We start from the raw sequence: 20,722 nt of genomic DNA, 5'->3' as shown, positions 1-20,722 counted from the left end.
TGCAGGGTCAAATTAGCCAAGTGTCTACAGAAGAACACTTGGCTAATAATGATCACTGTAACATAAGAGTTAAACTAGTAAAGCAAAAGATAAGGAACAATCTAAAGTACAAACTTTATGTGGAAAGGGGGCTAATTTAAGTGTAATGTGATGGGATCTAACAAGGGTAAAACAGAAGACGGATGGGAAAAGCTGTAATGAAGCAATCTTTATGAAGAAGATACCTCTGGTACAGGCTATTTCCCACTCAGGCACAAGCAAAACCAATCCAGGGCTCCTTGGATGACAAAGATTGGGAATATGATAAAATTAAGAGAGGTGAATGAATATAGCCAATGACAATGGGTGACCACGTAAACTAGACTGTCAAGAAGAATGATAGGTTTAAAGTAAAGAATTTGAAATTAAAGGACTCAGATGGATATTGTCTTCAGCAACAATTCAATTTTTTCCACATTAATAGTTCTGATCAAGAATCACCAGTGTCAAAACATTAACTCTGTTCCTGACCACAGATGGTGCCAGACCAGTTGAGTTTCTCCAGCAATTCATGTTCATGTTTCAAACCTCCAGCATCCATTGTTCTTTATTCAATATTGTGTGTGTTATGGCCATCCAAGGCAGACAAACAAATAGGTTCTTGAGAAAGGGGTTGTTAAGTGGAACTTGCTTGATTCAGTAAACGCAAATTGTTGCAAACAGAAGGGGACTGTCCGGCAGGGAGATTATGCGAGACTCAACATCTAGAAAATGTGCATAAGGAAGAGTCAGGAGGACATTGATGGACAATATTAAAACATGGAGAGCAGTGAGAATAGTACTCCATAGAGAAAGATTATTCATAGAGTGGTGCTGGAAAAACACAGCAGGTCAGGCAACATCCAGGGAGCAGGAAAACATATCCATTCCACCCTCCTCTATGACCTATCACCTTCATTCCCACCCCCATTCACCCATTGTACTCTTTGCTACTTTCTCCCCACTCCCCTCTCATTTATCTCTCCACCCTGCAGGCATTCTGCCTCTATTCCTGATGAAGGGCTTTTGCCTGAAATGTCGATTTTCCTGCTCCTTGGATGCTGCCTGACCTGCTGTGCTTTTCCAGCACCACTCAAATCTAGACTCTGGTTTCCAGCATCTGCTGTCCTTGTTTTTACCTAAAGATTGTTCATAGTGTGAATGACAAGGATAGATGCAAAACAAGATAGTTATGACAGATGAATTCTCTACGTAAGAACCAGGTCAAGTGGAGTGAAAAAAAATGAAAGTGAAGAGTGAAATTAGACTGAAAAAGCTAAAATATGGGAACTCAGTTCAACAGAAAAAGAAACCCAGAAATCTTCTACTGACTTAAAATAGTGAATAGTTGGAGATACCATGCATTTTATTCAAGACCAAGAAAGTGTTTCACTGTTTATTAATGAAGAAACCAATGAAAAGCATATCAGTAAAAGGCAGACAATGTTTGAGTAAATTAGTTAATTGTGCTGATTAAGACAGAGAGAGAACCTTGTTAAAGGGAACACTGTATATTGTTCACATAGATTTAAGGTGGCATTTGACAAAGTGCCATATAAAAGGCTATTTAACAAGATTGAGATCTATGAAATAAGAGGATCAGTGCCACAACTGATTTTTATTTTAGAAAGTAACTTAAATGACAGAATTCAGCATTTCATGAAATAGTTTTTTCAGGCTGGAGGATGGTAGACTGTGGTAAACTGAAGTGTCAATGCAAAGACAACTATTTTTCCTTTTGCTATGTATAAACTACTTGAATATTGGAACACTGAGTAAAATTTCAAAATTTGCCAAAAGATATCAGAGTTTAGAAAGGAGTGATACTAAACAACTCAAATCGATATAGGCCATTGGAATGGACAGAGAAATTACAAATAGTATGTAATACAGAAAGGGGTGAGGTGATGCACTTTAACAAAAGAAATAGGGAGAAGAATACAGATCATTAGCACAGTTAACAAAATGGACCTGGAGATGCATACACCAATGTTTAAAGTGGGAAAACATACTAAGACAGAGGTTAACACAGTAAATAGGATCTTAGGTATCAAAATACAAGTATTGATTGGAACAAAAAAGCAGAAAACGTTGCATGTTATTTTTTAAAAGCTCGAGTTAGGTCACAACAAGATATTGAGAGACTCCTTCACACTGCATTTTAGGATGGTTGCAAGGGTTTTGAGAAGGTGGAGATAAAATTGACCACAATGGTTCCAAGGATGGGGAATGTTAGTCATAATATTAAGTTGAAAAATTTGGGGTTGTTCTCCTTGTAGCAAAGGAGATTGAATGGTGGTTTGATAGAAACATACAAGATTATGAAACGCTTTGATAAAATGGACAAGAAAACCTTGTTCCTGTTACCTAATGGGAAAAGGACTGAGGAATATAGGTTTAGAGTTTTGGGAAAGAGATGCAGGAAGGACATGATTAATAATTTTTTTTTTAATGCAGTGAGAGATAATGACCTAGAACTTGCTGCCCATGAATGTGGTCAATGCAGAGGCAATCAATGGATTTCAAAAGAAAATAACATAGGCACTTGGTACTTGAAGGAAATAAAACTGCAGTATTCAATGATAAATCAGAGAAATAGAACTAATTGTACAGCCAACATCAATGCAATGAGCAAATTGAACTCCTGTGACTAAATGACTCCAAGACTTTGTAACTTTCAATATCACTTCATTTTAATCTAAGAAAATCACTCTTTGCTAATTTCTTCAAATGTAAAAGCCCATATCATCTTGTAGCTATTCTCTGTGACACGCCACCAATATACATGTGCAGCAGGGGACATTTTGTGTGGTTTATGTGGCTCTCTTCTGTATTTCAACATTAGCTTCCTGTTTTCACAGTTGGGTGTTACGTGGACAAAACCACAACTACAGTAACAGGGCTAAAGGCTATTTTCTCTATTCTCTTAAAAGGGATACAGTTGATATATTTCTTGGGTTATAATTGAAGCCAAAAGGAAAGACAATCAGAATGAATGGAAAATGGTCTGCCCTATTGTCACATTTAAAATAAAAACTTACATTACAGTAATAGATTACACTTCAGTGTCAAAATATTTTCTGTGCGGTACTAGTTTTAATAAGGTTAAATGGAATTAACATTTGTAGCTCCAAGCGCCATTCAGACAACAGTGCACAAAGACATATTAGGGGTAGATTAGACTTGCTGCTGGACCAGGTAGAGAGGGTATTTGAGTAGAAACTGTTTCCACTCAGGTACCTTGAAAAACATTCTCCCAAGTTTCCTTAAGCTTTCTGAACCTTCTCATTGCATTCTTACTGGCCAGTTTGAAAACTGCCATATAACAACTGGACATTTCCAGGGTTCAGACCACAAATACATTCAGGGTAACATAGCATGACATTTATGAGATCAGTTTATCAAAGGTAGTTGTGAGAATTTTTTTTACAATTCGTTTGTGGGATGAGGATGTCACTGGCTGGGCTAGCATTTATTGCTCTTCCGTACTTTCCCTTGTGAAGATGGTGGTGAGCTGCCTTCTTGAACTATTGCAGTCCACCTGCTCTGGGTTGACCCATAAGGCCATTATGGAGGGAATTCCAGGATTTTGACCCAGCAACAGTGATGGAATGTCAATATATTTCCAAGTCAGGATGGTGAGTGGCTTGGAGGGGAACTTGAAGGTGTGGCATTCCCATCCATCTAGAAGGACAAGAGTAGCAGATGTAAGTGGTCGTTGGTTTGGAAGGTTCCAAGGATCTTTGATGAATTTCTGCAATGCATCGTGTAGATAGTATACACTATCGTGCAGTAGTTGCTATGACAGGAGTCTGGAGGCATTATATAGTAATTTTTAAAAGCAGGAAACATATTCTAAAGCTTTCTTCTCGCTTGTTTTGGGGAAGTAACATATCCTTCTCCCTTTCCTCAATGTCAACGCCTTCATATTCCATGAATCACTGATCATACATCCTCACAGCAACAATATTTCTGGGAGAGAGCAGGTAGTATGTGGAGGCTTTTGAGTTTGAGAAAGATGGGACTGGATGAAGCAACTGGCATCGGTGGGTGAATTGCATCCAATTTTCTGTTGTCCCTATGCATGAGGGATGGGAAAAAAAAACTCCAATGTCATCTCCCTTTCCTTCGCCTCTTCATCATCCAGGAGGCTGGCAACCAAACCAGAATATAAGAATGTGTGAGCATTCCCTTCTTGAATTTGATGAAATGGAAACAAAGGATAACGGTTTAGGTGATCAGTTACTAAGTTGGCATTGGCACACTGATTTAGCCATCACCAACAGTACTCAGCTATATGCCCAGAAAATATAAGGGCTGAGAGTTTCAATGATGGTCTGTCATTCTGTTTCAATTTGTCCTGTAAGTAAATGGAATAAATGAGGATAGGTAAGGTTGGCAGCAAGAGATGAAGAATCTAATGGTATGCACTTTTGCAGTGGAGGAAGGGGTTTTAAACTTGTGAGTATATAGTGAGTGTGAGGAACATCGGACAACTGTAGTGCAATAAGTTGAGTTAGAGTTGTCCTACACCAGAACCTACTGTGAACAGTTATTTGGGGCAAATGTTGCTTTAAAGAGTGTGAAGGGTGCACTGGTATCCAGAGTGGGCAAGGGACAGAATTGAGAACATGTCTAGTGTATAAACTTGCCAGCTCACATAAGTCCTTAAAATTATTGCAACATTAAGCCATGAGATGGGAAATGATTTCCAAGACAATAGTAATGAGAATGGTTAGATACTGTTGTTGCCTTATATGTCTAGTCAACAGTTTTAAAGCATGAAAGCGTTGCCTGTGTTAAAATAAAAGTGTCCTCATGCCACATGTTGCAAAGATTGTATTGAAGCTTATTTTGATAAGTTAAAATGATATGCCATCTTGTACAAGTCTTACAATAGCCATCATTACTATTCTCCTTTTAATACAGAAACTTTTAATTGTTAGTCTGAAGGTTTAAAGGACTTCTGCTCTTTGAGCTACTGCAAGTCTATTTAAATGTATGCACAGTTTTTTTTATACAATCTTAGTGCAATGATTGCAAGCCACATCCTACGTGTTGCAACAAAAGGCACAGAATCTTTAATCAGATTATGAAAAGGTCACTTAAGATCAAACAATATTTTGGATAAACTGTATAGATACCTAATTTTATATTTCTACTGCAACTAACAAATTAATGATTTAAACTTATAATATTGACCACTGTTGAATATATATTTCTACAACAAATTATGTACATGTTCCACTATTCCATAATTTCCGTAACACTTACGCTATGAGAGGTTGTTGATGAAACTTGAGTTGGCAGCTATGTAGCGCCCTTGAATCTGACCCAGAAGCTTTTTATTAGAATCCCCCACTATGCATATGGTCTCTAATGCTCGCTGACAATTCAGTCAAAACCTGAGGGGCTGCAGGATTGCTGGAGGTGCTTTATTCAGGTACAACAATAAACCAAGACCCCATTCAGTCATCTCAGGTGAATAAAAACACAGACCAATGTCCGTAGACAAGGAGAGATGTTTTGTCTATTTCCCTACCCTGCACCCCCCAGTGTCCTTGTCAATATTTATTCATCAACTAACAACACAATAACAAATGAGCTGGTCAACAACTGTTTGTGGAATCTTGCTATGTTCCTGTTGATTCCTATGTTTCCTACAATGCAACAGTTATCATACTTCAAACCACTTCATTAACTGTAAAATACTTTGGAATATCATAGGCCATGAAAAATCCTATATGATTGAACATTTTGACTTTTTTAATACCTGTTGTTAAACCACTGTATTCACCAGCTCACCATGAGTTGTAATGTGCATATCTCCTATTGCCTCCATTGTATGTATTGATAAGAAAGAGCAGCAGTTTTAGGAAAACTACAGACAACTTCATTAATACTCAGAAGCTATTGTTTTTGCTTGCTTTCAAAATGCAAAGTTCCTATGGAGAGTGAACTACTATAAGATTTTCAAATCCTTTACGCACTCTTTACAAGAATGATACTAACTTTAGCTACAGGTGCTAATTGTCATGTGATATGATACAAAGTCCTTTCAAGTAGATTATTTTCCTAATTTTCAATTCCAACCATACACCAAGCTGCTACTCCTTCAGAGGATTTCAAGGTTGCCAGTGCTGCCAATACTGCTCTGTTTTCAGCCCATTTGGAGATTTCAATGTAGGGTTGGAAGGAATATGGAAGTAGGATCTCACTTCTTCAATTGCCTTGTCATTCTTATGCAACCACATTGACTCATATAAGCAGGTAAAGTTCATCCAAAAGGTTCAACATAGCTGAATGATTACATACATTTTTAAAATGAGAATTGTAGGAAATGTTGGTTTTGTGGTTATTCACTGGGCAGAGAGATCTGGTCCATAAACATGGTTCAACAAAATTCTTCATAATTAAAATCATTGGTAAAATATTTTTCCATTAGATATTTATAGAAGAGAACTTTTGCTTGCTGCAAGGGCTTTGCTTCAGCAAGTCAATTCTAAACTCACTGCAGTTGATTTCTTTCCTTTGTATTTAGTGTCAGGATGTGGGCAATTCTACTGGGCTAGATTATTGCCCAGCGAGATGAGGTTTTGCCTCTTTTGCTAGCGTGAGATTTAAATCACATGTACACTGTCTGAAGGGCATTCTTAAAAACAGTTGCACTTTGGCCATTAGTCAGTTACCCCAACTGCTTTTTGTCTTTCAGCCTCTTCTAACTTTGAGAATAGTAACTCAGTGGTTAGTGCTGCTGCTTCACAATGCCATGGACTCGGGTCCTATTCCAGCCTCGGGTGACTGTGCAGAGTTTGTCTACTCTCACAGTATCTGAGAGAGTTTCCTCCATCTATCTCAGTTTCCTCCCTTAGACCAAAGATGTGCAAGTTAGCATGGATCAGCGATGCTAAATTGCTCATAGTCCCAGGGCTAGGTTCATTAGCCATGGTAAATGCACAGTTACAGAGATAGGTTAGAGGAATAGGTTTGGAGGGGATACTTTTCAGAGGGTTGGTGTGGACTTGATGGGCCGATCTTTCCACAACAGGTGACCGTACTATTTTAATATCGTCTGATATTAAAATGATAAATGATGAAGGGCTTATGCCAGAAACTTCGATTCTCCTTGAATGCTGCTTGACCTGCTGTGCTGTTCCAGCACCACACTCTCAACTCTGGTCTCCAGCATCTGCAGTCCTCACTTTCTCCTAGTACTTCCTAGGGACTCCATGAATTCTAGCACATCGCCAGATTTCTTCCTCAAGCAGCAAGCAATAACAAGCCTTCTCCAGCTCAATAAAAGCAAACCTGTGTGTTGCATTAGTGTTTTTAATATTTCACCATCGCTGGTCTCATTAAAAAAAAACCTCAATTCCCTTAACCATTTAATTAAAATTGGTCTTGCAGTTTTATTTGTTGGAATAGGATGTTAGTTAGGAACATAAAACTCCCAGCCCATGGAGTTCTTCACCCACAGCCACTTGCCTGCTGTACCCTCAGATGTCTGCTAATCGGTGACATATGACTTACAAATATTTTTTTTAAAGAAAGGGAACTTTCCGCACCAGCACAATGATTGGGCTGTCATGGGATTTTAGTTCTTCAGTACAATATATATGATCCAAATACTAACTGCTAAAACTTAGTTTTGCTGGCCAGAGAGAGAGATTATTCTGCGCCAGTTCTGTCGGATTTGGGCAGCATGCAAATATTATGTTCCTACTGCATTCATCTGATTGTAGTACGGGGCTGAGAAAGGATTGCTTGCTGCTGATTGTCTCTTTGTGCTGCCAGCTGCCTCTGCACTCAGCAAGGGTCTGAAGAATGCTGTGCTGCAGTCAACCTGTTCCTTCTAAAGGCAATCTGCGCTGAATAATATTGTTGCTAATTAGTAAATAAAACAACAGGACAGAGAAAGGGTTCCAAGGTGATGGATGTGATTGTGGAGGCATTAGTTGTTGAGATGGGTGAGGGGAGAAATGCCAGGCATTCACAGCATGCCAAGGCCTTCAAGACCAGCCTCAGAGGGGAGTGAAGCAGCTGGCCAGAAGGTCTATTCTCATAGTTTGGACCTGAAGACATGGCAACAATGCCATCATTCAGACAATCTCACATCTGCACACAACCTCATCTTATACCCACCCACACCACCAAAACTACAGGCTGCTCAATGTACCAAATTCTCCATGTTCAACCAGCAGCACCTCTTGGCACACAAGACTTAAGTCTAACATCTCAAATTCATCCACACAAAACTAGTGTAGCCAGTTTGACACCCGCCTCTTGCAGCATCCAACTATGGAAAATGCATCACCCAAACACAATGCCACACAGTCACTGACAGTGTTTTCTCTCTTCTGTAGGACAAAGTCACACACCTGAGGAAGGAGCAAAGCAGAGCCAGCAGGGAATCAGGACACTGGTGTTTCCTGAGCCCAATACAAGAGGTAGCTTAGCAGCACAGGTCAACTGTGATGAAGCCTCTTTATCCACTGTCACCAAGATGATGGTGATAGCACGCTCCTGTCTTATGGCCCTTCTAAACTCCCAGCTGGTACTCACCCTGCTATCTGGCATCATAAATACAGTTAGTTCTGTTATAACACAGTAGTTCCATTCTCATACAATCCCCTGTTATATGAAAATCACATATCATCAGCTCCATTTAAACTAAAAGGGCCAGAATCGTGTTATAACAAATACACACTTTAAAACTTAGTGCTTCAGAAACAGTGTTCTCATTCATCAATCATGTTATAACAAATTGGTGATCATTGTTTTAATGAAATGCTCATTACAGCAGAATGAGCCATAAGCTGATGATATGTGACCATGGACTGTTATTCCCCCACATTTCATTGAGACCAATCTTCCCCACTGAGTTGCTGATTTCAGACAGTGCAGAAGGTATAAAAGTTTGCATATATGTACAAACAAATTCAAGAATAGCTTCTTCCCTGCTGTTATCACACATTTGAATGGACTATTTTAATGTCAATGTTGATCTCTCTCTGTACCTTCACAGTAGCTGTAACATTGTATTCTGCACTCTATTCTGTTACCATAATGCCTATAAAACACACAAAACAAGACTTTTCACAGTATTGCAGTATATGTGACAGTAAAAAAAATCAAACCAGACATCCAGCTCCAAGTGACAGTGGGCATTTGTCAGCGTTTACTTTCTCAAACCCCCATACACTGTGGCCTTTGTGCATGTTATATCTCATACTGATGTTCTCTTTAAAACACCTGCTCATGATATCAATTATACAGCCAAGTCTCATACTCAATATTAACTCAGGATCACAATGTACTACCTTAAGTGTGCTTCACAGTTGAAAATGAAAAACTTAATGTGAGGCCAGACACCGATTGCTTATTAATGTAATGTTTATATGGAATAGCTATTTGTAATAAACATCTGCTGAATTCTTCAATAAGCATAACATAAACTGGGTGAGATTATTATATGTGATAACATAACCATCAGGTAAAATGACCTGTTGGAGGCAAAATCAAATTATAATAGCAGGGAATCTGCATGTAAAATACAATTTCTTCATTGTAGAAATTTGCAAAACTAATTGAAGGCCAATAGGGTAACAGCTCCAGACAACAGATAATTCAAAACCATCCGCATCAGTTTCTTGAAGTACAGACATCTGTAGAAATCGGAGATAGAGCACTGACCGCCAGAAAGTCAGACCTAACTTCCCTTTGATTACAGCACAAGTTATTTCAGGATACAAGAAATGTCTAAGAATGTCTTCCTTAAAAATGAAAAGTCTGAGTTATAAATACAGCCAAGACAGTGCTCGCAAATACAGTCCCTGCTGCCCACTGCCCGCACCCACCACCACCTCCCCTCACCCCCCACAGTATTATCGAGCTGCCATGGTGGAATTTGAACTCCGTTTTCCCAGAGCATTACCAGTCCAGTGATATTACCACTATGCATCTATCTTATAAATAACTCGAAACTAACTAACTGGAATAAGCATTCTGGAATAGAGCTGGAATGTTTACTCGATCTTCACTTGCCACTGGAGAATACTGTAAAAGTGACTTGAACTGTCTTGATGCCAGGAAGTGGAGAATAACTGCTACGTGTGGTTTTCATATGTGATGAACCTCGTGTGATACTCCTTGTTCCAATCTTACATGGGCTCCCTCCCAATACTCTCTTTCACTTCCATTAATGATATCATTGGTATTGCTTCCTTCTCTTGTCCAGAATTGGAAAAAAAAAATCAATTTTGCTTCTGATTTCTATCCAACTCTCACCTTCACCTGGTCCATCTCGGACTCTACTATTGACACTGATTTTGTATTTATATTCCTCCTATGCCACAATTTTCACTTCCTTTGCCTTTTGATCTGAACATCCTTATCATCCATTTCACTTATCCTCCTTCCCCCTTTGAATACAGAATTAACTAAACAGCTCTAACTAAACACTGCAGTGGGGTATCACCACGAGGTTCACCACATAGGAAACCACACATCGCACTTATTCTCCACTTTCTGGCGTAAAGGCAGTTCAGGTCACTTACAACATTCTCCAATGGCAAATGATGATCTAGATTCCAGCTCAGACCAGAGTTTCTGGTTCGACAGCCATTACGCCGAGAATAGGAGCTATGTATGGGTACTATGCAGAATCACCATCGTAGCAGCACTGAGCAGGGACAATGCAGTGTCTCCTCAATGCAGGTCAAACCTCTTGTTAGCTTGCCTATGAAAACTGATCAACCAAAAACTCATCAAAGACAGATGATAGCAGTGGAGATTTGAATTCAGTTGTATGTTGGAGGTACACCATGAACTCTCCAAAGAAAATCAACTGCAGACTTCAAGAAAAAAAGGATGATATTTTATTTCTATTTATTTGGAATCAATTTTGAAAGCTTCAATCAAGAATAATTTCTGAAGGAGTGAAGAGAGGTTAGAATACATTTGTTCACCTATGGACAGTTTTGTCAATGAAAGCAATGGAGACAGAAACTTGACCACCATTTTGAGAATGGTGCTGTTAAACATTTGAAACAGTAAAAGGGATAGATTATGAGATAGCAACAGGACAGTGGAATTAGTTTTAACTTGTATGGAAGCAGCACAAACATAACGGGGTTGAATAACTTGCATTTGTATTGCAAATCTCTTAGGTTCTACAAAATTGTTAAATTTGATCTTTCACACAATGTTTTCCAAAAAATTCTATGTCCACAAAAAAATGTGAAACAACATTAATCTTTGAGGTTGAATAAGAGTGAAAGTGAATAAAATAAAGGATGTCTTTAATACTGGAACAAGGAGTATCACACATATTCCACAAACAGGCATTAGTGTGACCCACATCGCGACTCATAGATGTACCATCACTTTGGAGAAAATGAAACTTGTGTTAAAGGAGAAATTGTTCAAAGTGAGATCAAGCTCAGTAACTGTTCAGCTGTCCTTTCAAGGAAGGAGGGGAGAGCCTTCAGAGTTAGACCATCTTGCTGGGCAATGGATGTGTAGATGGATTGCATATCTATTGTGAAGAAGAGGTAACAGAGCAGGGAAACTGGACATTGTGGAACTGACAAAGTGTCAGAAGAATCATGACTGCAAATGGTAGAGATCAAACAAGGAAAAAATGTTTTTCTCCCTTCATTCAGTCAGTTGGAAACAATTTCTCTTGCACCTTCAGTTTTTATTTCAACTATCCACAATCCACACTAAGTTGCTTTATAAATGATATATGCCATGATTTTCCCAGCAGCACCCATTTGTCTATTGTAAATTCACTGAAATACCAAAAAACAATTGAAATACATCTTTCTATACTCTAACAAAATATTCTGCCTTTGAAAGATGGATTAAATGAATATAGGTTTACGCAAAGTAAGTAATTCAAAAGTACATTGTTTTTAAGGGTAAGTAGTATAATTTTGAAACAACTTCTCATTTCCTAGGCATTATTTCCAAATGCTACAAAGGTCTTACACCAATGATTATTCTAAAGATATACCTATGAGGGGATACAGGAAATGCTCATGTAAATTACATTGCTAACTACAGAAATGTGTGTATTATTTCCTTCAAATGACATAATAGTAGCACAATTCACTACAGAAATTCAGTCCATAACTTTGGCTGGTTTCTTTAGAATAATACCAAGACATCACCTCATTGTAGATCTTTAATAAGTAAAATGTTTCTCATTTTCTAAATCATATACTGCTTTTTGATATTAGCACCACGTCTTCAAAAATTATTGGATACAATTCAATTTATGTCAATTAATAAACTTTATTCTAGTTAATTTTATCCTAATCTTCACTTTGAAACTTACACCATTAACCTCCATTTAAGGTTTTGATTTAATATCACTTAGAGATCTGGAACAAATATCAAAGGTTCAAATTTCCCGCACTTTGGAGATAGCAAAGAATATGGTGTGAAGGATAAATAATTGGGTGATTGGTCCTTGGAGAGATACACACACCCTTCTCACAACTTTAATGATTAAATGCTGGTCAAGAAGGTACATTGGGGAATTTTCCATTTCACCAATTGCACTTTAGTGTTCATTTAACAGCATCTTCAGAGCTTTATCTTGCCACTTGCCTGATTACCTGCCTTCCAGGCAGGTGTAAAAAGTGGTTAGTCTCCCAACTAGAAAACCAGGACAATCTGCTGCCAGATTAGGAGGCATCTCCATTTGCCCCAATGTGGGGTAGAGAAAGAGTAAAAAAGATAGCTGCTGAAAGACTCCTTGCAATTGCCTTCAATGCGTGTCTTTCTAAGACCCCAACCTCAGAAATGAAAAAAAAACCTCCCCTTATCACTGTTGGATCTCCTGAAGAATTCGCATCAATCAATAATCTGGAGGACCAGAAGCAACAGGCTTGTTTTTACCTGGTGATGTCTGGCTGAGAGGCTCATGGGTAAACTCTCAACAATTAGATTTGAGCCTGATCCAATGAACTCTCTCAGTGGTAGGGGTACTGAGTCAATCATGACTGGCGACTCAAAGAAAATGTAAGTGTTATATATAATTTTCTCATCACTACCAGTTAACAAAAGTAACTGTTTAAGCCAAATGAAAATACAATAATGTATGGACTTTCTTGGTCCACATTGTTTCTCAATCTTTATTATTAATTTGCAGTTAATTTTTGTTGTTGCTGTGAAAATCAAATTTCACCTCACCTTCACTGACCAACCTTTGCAAAAAAACAAGCTTTCTTTTCGACTTTTACTGAGCTTCTGGTGTCCATCATCCACTTTTGTTTAAAAAAATGAATCATTTCATTAGATTAATGTTTGCCTCTGTTTTCAATGATAGAACATAATCTTCATGTTGCAGGACAAGCTACTGTTTGTAATCCGATTACAACTACCTTGAGATAGCTTGGAAAATCAGTACTAAAACAATATAATTGTTAAAAATCACACAGCACCAGGTTATAGTCCAACAGGTTTAATTGGAAGCACTAGCTTTCAGAGCACCGCTCCTTCATCAGGTGGTTGTGGAGGGCAAAATTGTAAGACACAGAATTTATAACAAAAGTTTACAGTGTGATGTAACTGAAATTTTACATTGAAAAATACCTTGATTGTTTGTTAAGTCTCTCATCTGTTAGAATGACCATGTTAATTTCACTTCTTTCATATATAAATTACAAAACGTTTTTTTAAAAAAAAGTTACATTCTCAGGTTAACTTTAACAATTGGTGTCAGCCCAGATAATATATTGAAAAAATAGTTTGATTAAACAAACAATCAAGGTATTTTTCAATGTATAATTTCAGTTACATCACACTATCAACTTTTGCTATAAATTCTGTGTCTTACAAATGCGTACTCCATAACCACCTGATGAAGGAGCATCACTCCGAAAGCTAGTGCTTCCAATTACACCTGTTGGACTATAACCTGGTGTTATGTGATTTCAAACTTTGTACACCCCAGTCCAACACCGCATCTCCAAATCATGAATAAAATTGTTACTCTGGCTACTATTAGGGAAAACTAGAGCACACTGGGGTGTTGAATGAACACACACTAACCGGTTGCCTTCCTGCATAATGAACCCTTATGTCAGAAACACAAGAAGTTTCAAATATAAAAACGCTCCATCAAAGAAAGATTGAGTGGAAGTTTAGATTAGATTTGTAAATCCTGCAGGAGATGGATGAGTGGTTGGCAAGAGATAGCAATTATAGAAGATGGGCAATGGATGATGATGATTGTCAATGAAAGCCAGACAGAATATAACGATGAAAGATTCCTTGTCTAAAAAAGGCTAACAAGAGGTGGTCACAAGCTAAGAATTCTGGGATAAATAATGACTTGTTCCCCCAGAGTCTGTCGACCATATACAAGGCAAAATTCAGGGTATGATTGAATACTGTTCATTCACCTGCATAGGTGCAACTTTAACAATGCTCAAGAAACTTGATATCATCTAGAACAAAGCAGCAAGCTTATTTGATATCCCAGTGGCAAGGGTACTATCTACAAGATGCAGAGCAGAAACATGGTCAGGCTTCTTCAATAACAGTTTCTCGAGCCACATTCGCAACTGTCTCAAAGCATAAGGCAACATTCTGCAAGTTCCTTCCAAGCCCCACACCAGTCTGACTTCAAACTGTATTCCTGTTCCTTCAGAACAAATTATACTGATTACCAAGATATCTCAAGATAATTGTAATTAGATTACAAGTGGTAGCTTGTCCTGCAACATGAAGGCTAGTTTATATGGACAAAAACTAAGACAAGTATTGTTATTGTCATTGATGAGAATCCTGGAATTCCTGTCTAACAGCACCAGTGTACCGACACCCGAACGATTACAGCACTTCAAAAAGGCAGCTCTAAGGTGATTAGGAGTGGGTAATAAATTCTCAATATCCAACAATTCCCATATGCCATGAATAAACTTTAAAAGAATATTTATTACAACAAAGTCCGCCATGACATCAGCAAATTGTTGTTGCTGGGAGATATTTGGCTGGAGATGGGCAGTGGCTTATAAACTTTTAGCTTTTCCTGCATAACAGCAAGCTAGGTTAAGGTTAAATAGTGTCAAGAGAAAATTGCTAGATTCCTTTCACAAAATTAATATTTTTATTTTCAAAAAATGTAGTAAGATTTAATAATTTGTATTCCAATTCAACTGTCATTTTCACTGTTTTGAGACATTCAACCCAATTTAAAACAGGTTAGATTTTTTATTTGTCACTTACAGTTCCAGTGGATTTGTAATAATTATACATTGAAAGCTATAAATAATGTCATTTTATTTAACTTTGACAATTTGCTTTTGCCATTTCACCACAGAATCTCATATTATTGTGATACTACTCAATGCAGCTTTGACTCAAATTTTCAGAAGATACATTAGAAAATAACCATATCTAAATTTAAACTCAATTTATTACATGAAATAGCAATGTTATACTGTGTACATAACTAGAATTACTGAAGTTGAGAACCATATTTAATGTAAAAATCTGCTTGCCCTTCTAGGTGATGAAGGGAAATCCCAAGCCTCTTCCTATCTTGCCACTTATGTTGTCACTGGTGTGGTTCTGGCAGTGCTGGCCATTGGCACGATTCTTCTGTTGCTCCACTATGTTCATGTAAGTAACACGAATTTGCTTAACTTAATTCCCATTAGTATGTTTATGATTATGACTACACAAAGTATTTCATAAATATAACTAATATACATTTAATCTCATTAATTTCTCCAATAAATGGATGATGTTTTGAATTGAATTATATTCATGCACACATGTTTACCCTCAAAATAAAATAATGATTTGGAGATTGAAAAGTATGGAATAGGTATGCATCCCATTCAGCAAAGAACTTTATTAGGCAACGGCTATAGTCCTCTAACATAATGAAAAATTCCAATGAACATTATGAAACAAAACCGCACCACATTAGGAGATTATGATCAGAAGGCCTAAAAAGCTCAGTTGAAGTAATTTCAACAAATGCCTTAAAGCAAAGAAGAGATGTAGAAACACAGAACTGTAGAGAGATAACGCCAGATCTTTGTTTTCTAGAAAACAAAGGTACAGCAAGCAATGGTGGCACATGCCTAATTGGGAATGACAAGAGATCAGTATGAGAAGAGCATGAATATCTCTGGAAGATATGGAGATGGACGAGATTACAGAAAAAAAGACAAGACCCAATGAAGGGACTTGAAAACAAGGATGAGAATATTAAAGCGAAAGTATTGCTTGACCAGTAACCAAAGCAAGTCATCAAGTACAGGGGTGATAAAGAAATTGTAATTGCAGGAAATTGAGTGACTTTAGATGGGCTCAGGTTTATGAAGGTAGACTGTGGCAAACAGACTGGAGTGTATTGGAAAAGTTGTTCTGAGAGGTATGAAAGACAGGAATAAGAGTTTCGGTCCAAGGTGTGAGCGGAGACTGGAGCCAAGTCAGGTGATGTTATAGAGGTGAAAATAGGCAGTCTTTATGATAGTATGAATATGAGGCTAGAAGCTCAACTTGTGATCAAGTGTTTCACAAGGTTGTGAACAGACAAATTTGATCTCAGACTTTGACCAAAGAGGGAGATGGAATCAGGAGCTGTGGATCCAAGTTTAGAACAGGTTTTGAAAAAAAATAGTTTCACAGTTTTCACATTTAGTTCGAGAAAATGTTTGCTTCTCTTGTATTACATGTTAGATGGCTAGTCTGATAATTTATCAATAGTCCAGGATTCAAGAGAGATGATAGTGAGAGAGAAAAACTGAAGAGTCCTGAAGATGGGGCACTAGGCTTGAAACATTAACTGTGTTTTCTCTTCGCGATGCTGCCAGACCTGCAGGGTTTATTCAGCAATTTGTTTCTATTTGTTTGAGGTCTCCAGCATCTGCAGATCTTTGTATGATACTGTTGTGATGGTGAGGACATCTGGATATTATCAAAATACATGTGAAATCTAATGCTTTGCCTTTGGATGATAACATCATGAGGCAACTTGTAACAGGAACAAGAACAGAAAGGCAATAGATCTGAAGTGATTTTTAAAAGATGCATGTGATGTGAGAAAGAAGGCCTTTTCATTCAACAATCTGTTAGGGTGTGGAAGCAGGTTCAATTGAGGCATTCATTGGACAAATATTTTGGAAAAATTAACATGCAAGGGTATGGAGACAAAAAGCAGAGTATTGGCATGAGGTAATGATGCTGATTTGAAGTGCCATTGCAGGCACCATGAGCTGAATAGCCTCTCTCTGTGGTGTAAGACATTTGTGATTCTGTGATAGATATGAACTAGATTAAGATAAAGAACAGATTTCTGTGCAATATTTGAGGAAACAGGATGACAGCATGGAGAAGAGACATTACAAGAGATTCTTTGCCTGTGATTAGATAGATGTGCATGGAACCATTTGGGAGCAGCCCCATGCAGCTGGACAACAGTGAACAAACGTTCAAAAAGAGGATAGCCCACCCAATTGTTTCAAAGGCTGTGCACAGTTTGAGGATGAGGAGAAAGCGTATATCTTTGTAACAGTCCCATCAGATGCTATTTGTGATTTTGAAAAGATCTGTTTCAGTACTATGATGGGATCTACTTTTCAATGCAAGTTACAGTATCACATTATAATAGAGTTGAGGTGAGATAGGAAAATAGAATCATGAGTAATCTATACAGATTTTGACATGATACTGCAGTTACACAAAACCCCAATTAGATCCATTTAGAATACTGTGAGCACGTCTGGCCACCACAGTACAGGAAGTTTTGGCCCTGGAGGGATTGCAATGCAAGTTTACAAGAATGATAACCGAAGCAAGTTTTGAGAAGATTTGTAGCCCAGGTTGAGGTTCTAGATGTAGGTTTGCACGCTAAGCTGGAAGGTTCTTTTTCAGATATTTCATCACCATACTAGTTCCAGCTCAGCGAGCAAACCTACATCCAGAATGACACCCAGACTCCAGGCGTTAAGTTATGAGGAAAAATAAGAAAAATTAGTTTAAGGGGTGATCTAATTGAGGTATTCAGGACACTAACAGGGAAAAACACGATAGTTAACCGCTTGAAGATTCTAGAACCAGGGCAAGGTGTAAGAATTAAGGCTAGGCCATTTAGGAGAAATATGTTAGAAAGCATTTCTACATGCTAAGAGGAGTGGAGGATTCAAACTCTTTTCCTCAAAAGGCAGTTGATGCTATTTCAATTGTTAAATATAAAGCTGAAACTGACAAGTTTTTATTAAGTAAGAGTATCAAGGGATATGGATCCAAGGCAAGCATAAAGATTATGCCACAGATCAGCCATGATCTTATTGAAGAGTGAAGCAGACTGGAGGGATTGAGTGACCTACTCCTGTTCTTAGGTTTGTAAATTCTTGGGCCCAGTGTAGAATTTAATTACGTCATGACAAAAAGTTATAGATCTCAGTTTTGAATATTTCAATAGGCCGATCAGTTACAGCCTTTTTGTAAAAGGCAGTTCTAGATTTTTATCACTCTTTTCTTATTCCTAATACTCGTATGTGCAAAGGTGAGTTTAGATTAGATTCCCTACAGGGTGGAAACAAGCCCTTTGGCCCAATAAGTCCACACCGATCCCCTGAAGAGTAACCTACCTAGACCCATTTCCCACTGACACATGCACCAAACACTATGGACAATTTAACATGGCTAATCACCTGACCTGCAAATTTTGGACTGTGGGACAAAACCGGAGCACCTGGAGGAAACCCATGCAGACACTGGGAGAATGTGCAAACTCCACAAAGACAGGCGCCTGAGGCTGAAATCGAACCTGGGTCCCTGGCGTTGTGAAACAGCAGTGCTAACCACTGAGCCACCCTAAAGAAACGCAATGACAAACACAGACCCTGCAAGGGCAAACCTACCACTTGTGACCTCCAATGCTACACTTGGTTAGTGTGGGGATTGAACCCACAACCTTGGCATTATTAGCACCACACTCTACCATCTGAGCTAACCAACCAACACTATTTTTTTCTCTTATCAAAAAAAGTCTTGAAGAAAGTATTAATTCATGTTTTCATTTCCTTTCATATTTACATTGTTTTCCAGCAGAGGAAGTCTAGAATCAACATTCCAAACCAAGTCAACATTATCCTGAAAAACACAGATGACACCGATAACCAGGACAACAAATTACCACTCAACAGGCCAATGGTAGCCAACAGTCAATATGAAGACACAGGCATTGATTATATGAGTATCTCACTACAGTGATAATATTCAGTTTCATCGACAGACTAAAAATTCACCAGTTCTGAGAAGACTGGAACATTTTGCGCTTTTTCATTGGTGAAATCATGCACCAAGTATTAGTGAAGAAAACATGTTAAGGATAAGATGTGAAAACTCAAAACATGTAGCTATTAATCATACTTAAATTTCCAAAGTTGCCATTGTGTTTAAAATAATTCATTGACACAGTAAACCTTGAAAATATTGTGCAATGTTATGAAATTTTTGTATGAAAATTTATTGTATCTGTATTAAAAATCTATTGTTAAAATGATCCACCACTTCTGGAGGTATTCTGGATAATTTCCAGACACTGATGCAATTTAGCCATAAATTATCTTGTTCAGATAAGGTATTAAAAACATATACAGCAAAATTCAAATTAAACTTCTTTGCTTCAAATATAGGCAAATGTTGAAGAAATTAAGACATGAAAACATTATTCTATAATTTCTAAAATTACTTATTTTGTTAAAAAGGTATTGTTTCATATTCAGTTACATGGTTTTCAGTTTCGCACCTTGTCTCAAGAAGCCCTTTCCCTGACCAGTCTCTAGGCTAGAACTGGATTTGTTCAACCTAGATGCAGCAATAAAAATTATTCCTGAACAATAAAATCTGCCTCTGTTTCAAACGCTGCCCTACCTAATGTACAACAGCTTTTCCTTGCTAAGGAGAAGGCACATTAAAAATTATTTTAAGTTGGTAAATTGCGATAGGTTTTGCATATCAATTTAGTCTGTAAACAGTTCACATGCTTAATTCTGCATTAATTTTTCTGTACTTTTTTAATGTACTGAAAGGGACAACTGTCATGTGAAGAGAAATCTAGGGATCCAAGGATTCTTAATCTGGTTCAGATTCATTCATTAAACATAATTTTCCAAGTCAGTGGAATCTAGCAGAGACACATTGGCAGCTCTTGATAAACAATTGCACATCTGTTTTTTTAATGTGAGCAAGAAAATTCAGATTTGTACAAAGAATTTACAAGGACGTTGCTGGGGTTGGAGGGTTTAAGAGACAGGGAGAAGCTGAATAGGCTGGAACAAATTTCCCTGGATCCTCAGAAGCTGAGGGGTGACCTTACAAACGTTTGTGAAATCACAAGGGCCATGGATACGGTGAATAGCCAGGTATTTTTCTTGGGGGGGGGGGGGGAGAGCGGAACCTGAACTCGACGGTATACCTTTAAAGTGAGAGGGGAAAGATTTAAGAGGGATATGAGGGCCAACCTTTTCATTCAGTGGGTTATGTGTCTATGGAACATTTAAGATTCCCTACAGTGTGGAAACAGGCCCTTTGGCCCAACAATTCCACACTGACCCTCCGAAGAGTAACCCACCAAGGCCCATTTTTCCTCTAATTCACCTAACACTATGGGCAATTTCACATGGCCAATTCACCTGACCTGCACATCTTTGGATTGTGGGAAGAAACC

At 38.0% G+C, this 20,722-nt stretch overlaps 1 protein-coding gene and 1 non-coding gene across 3 annotated transcripts in view; one reads left to right on the top strand and one right to left on the bottom strand.

Annotated features, from left to right (window-relative positions):
- The window catches only part of LOC140486221 (uncharacterized), a 47,077-nt gene extending 26,654 nt beyond the window's left edge, over positions 1 to 20,423 (top strand). The window contains exons 3-4 of one of the 2 annotated variants that reach the window (XM_072585055.1): positions 15,542 to 15,654; positions 19,102 to 20,423. In XM_072585055.1, the coding sequence (XP_072441156.1) occupies positions 15,542 to 15,654; positions 19,102 to 19,263 (275 nt within the window). In that variant the 3' untranslated portion in view covers positions 19,264 to 20,423. Of the gene's footprint in view, positions 1 to 15,541; positions 15,655 to 19,098 lie in introns of both variants that reach the window. The other variant, XM_072585054.1, reaches the window with a different exon arrangement.
- Positions 18,937 to 19,009, bottom strand: trnai-aau (transfer RNA isoleucine (anticodon AAU)). Its single transcript has one exon. It is a non-coding gene; the product is annotated as a tRNA-Ile (tRNA).
- Positions 20,424 to 20,722: the final 299 nt, after the last annotated feature.

The sequence above is a fragment of the Chiloscyllium punctatum genome, chromosome 15, assembly GCF_047496795.1.
Source record: "Chiloscyllium punctatum isolate Juve2018m chromosome 15, sChiPun1.3, whole genome shotgun sequence".
Lineage (NCBI taxonomy): Eukaryota > Metazoa > Chordata > Chondrichthyes > Orectolobiformes > Hemiscylliidae > Chiloscyllium > Chiloscyllium punctatum.
Note: the sequence above shows the minus strand (reverse complement) of the source record. Positions and strands in the feature narration are given on the sequence as shown.